Genomic DNA, 1816 nt, shown 5'->3' with positions numbered 1-1816 from the left:
TGCTGCTGCTGCTGCTGCTGCTGCTGCTGCTGCTGCTGCTGCTGCTGCTGCTGCTGCTGCTGCTGCTGCTGGTGCTGCTGGTGATTGTGTCGGAGTTGCTGCTTCTGTTGTCAGTGCGTGGGCTGGCCAGGTTTCCCGGCTGGGCTTGGAGTTTAGGGTTTAGGTGGTTTAGGGTTTAGGGTTTAGGGTTTGCGTTTGCAGGTGATGGATATTTTCAAGGAAGAGGACATAGTCCTCGACCTGCGCGCTCCCATAAAGAGTGGGCCCCAAACCCTCAACCCTAAACCCTAAACCCTAAACCCTAATTGCTTGTCGAGACGCGAGCTAAGACCTCAGAGTTCCGTCACATGGCTGCTGCTGTCTCCACTGCAGCAGTGTGTTGCTGCCTCACGTCACTCCCGTACGGCCAGTTACTAGGGTTTAGGGTTTAGGGTTTAGGGTTTAGGGTTTAGGGTTTGGCTGCAGTATACGGGGACATCCACGGCCAGTACTACGACTTAATGCGTTTATTTCATCTTTATAAAATGCCTGTGGCCGAAGAAGAAGCAGAAGAGTACCACAGCAGCAGCAGGGGCCCCCTGGGGGCCCCCGGGGCCCCGGGGGCCCCCCCCCGCCCCTGCGGGGACATTGACTCTACGGATTATCTTTTCTTGGGGGATTATGTGGACCGGGGGAGTCACTCTTTGGAGATCATTTGCCTCCTTTTCGCCCTCAAAGTAGGGTTTAGGGTTTAGGGTTTAGGGTTTAGGGTTTAGGGTTTAGGGTTTAGGGTTTGGGGGTCTCTTTCCGCGCGCGTTTCCGGCCGAAGGCGCCTTGCTCGGAGCTCGTTGCCGCCCGCCGCGCCCGCTTGCCCTAGTCTCCGGGCTCCGGGTTAGGGTTTAGGGTTTAGGGTTTAGGGTTTAGGGTTTAGGGTTTAGGGTTTTGCAGGTGAAGTACCCGCAGCAGGTGCACCTGCTGCGGGGCAACCACGAAGACCCCGCAATAAACGCCCTTTACGGCTTTCAGGCGGAGTGCCGGCGGCGCCTCCGCGAAGACCCGCTGGCCGCCAACTCTTGCTGGCAGGTACTGTCTTCTGGGATCGTCTGGGATCGTCTGGGATCGTCTGGGATCGTGTGGGATCGTGTGGGGTCGTGTGGGGTCGTGTGGGATCGTATGGGATCGTCTGGGATCTTCTGGGATCGTGTGGGATCGTGTGGGATCGTGTGGGGTCGTGTGGGGTCGATCTCGATCCCGGGATCGTGTGGGGTCGTGTTTTGTTTGTGGGGAGCGTGTGTGGCGGCTGTGGGATCGAGTTGGCTCGCTGGGATCGAGTGGGATCGTGTGGGATCGTGTGGGATCGTGTGGGATCGTGTGGGATCGTGTGGGATCGAGTCGGATCGTGCTGGGATCGTCTGGGATCGTCTGGGATCGTCTGGGATCGTGCTGTGATCGTGTGGGATCGTGTGGGATCGTGTGGGATCGCGTGGGATCGTGTGGGATCGTGTGGGATCGTGTGGGATCGTGTGGGATCGTGTGGGATCGTGTGGGATCGTGTGGGATCGTGTTCGCAGTCCTTCAACGCGGCCTTCGAGTGGCTGCCGCTGGCCGCGCTCGTCGACGGCCGCATTTTCTGCGTCCACGGCGGCCTCGGCGCCGCCGTCCACTCTTTGGCGCAGCTGCGCCAACTCACGCGGCCCCTCAAGGTGCCCCAGGTGCCCCAGACTCCCCAGGTGGGTCCAGCTAGCTAGCTAGCTAGCTAGCTAGCTAGCTAGCTGTGGGGGTGGCTAGCTAGCTGGGGGTGGGAGGGGGGGGTGGGTGTACAGGTAGCTAGCTGGCT

The 1816-nt window shown here is 59.9% G+C and overlaps 1 protein-coding gene across 1 annotated transcript; it reads left to right on the top strand.

Annotated features, from left to right (window-relative positions):
* Positions 1-204: 204 nt before the first annotated feature.
* On the top strand, positions 205-1709 carry ENH_00040040 (protein serine/threonine phosphatase, putative / sortilin; the record flags this gene model as incomplete). Its single annotated transcript, XM_013580720.1, has 4 exons — positions 205-259; positions 466-716; positions 928-1062; positions 1551-1709. Coding segments are annotated over 4 exons (600 nt in total), but the record flags the coding sequence as incomplete, so codon positions are not given.
* Between the last annotated feature and the right edge of the window lie 107 nt (positions 1710-1816).

Source organism: Eimeria necatrix, genomic scaffold, assembly GCF_000499385.1.
Source record: "Eimeria necatrix Houghton genomic scaffold, Enh_scaff2949, whole genome shotgun sequence".
In the NCBI taxonomy this organism is placed as follows: Eukaryota; Apicomplexa; class Conoidasida; order Eucoccidiorida; family Eimeriidae; genus Eimeria; species Eimeria necatrix.
The sequence above is the reverse complement of the archived record's forward strand: the minus strand, read 5'-3'. Positions and strand labels throughout refer to the sequence as shown.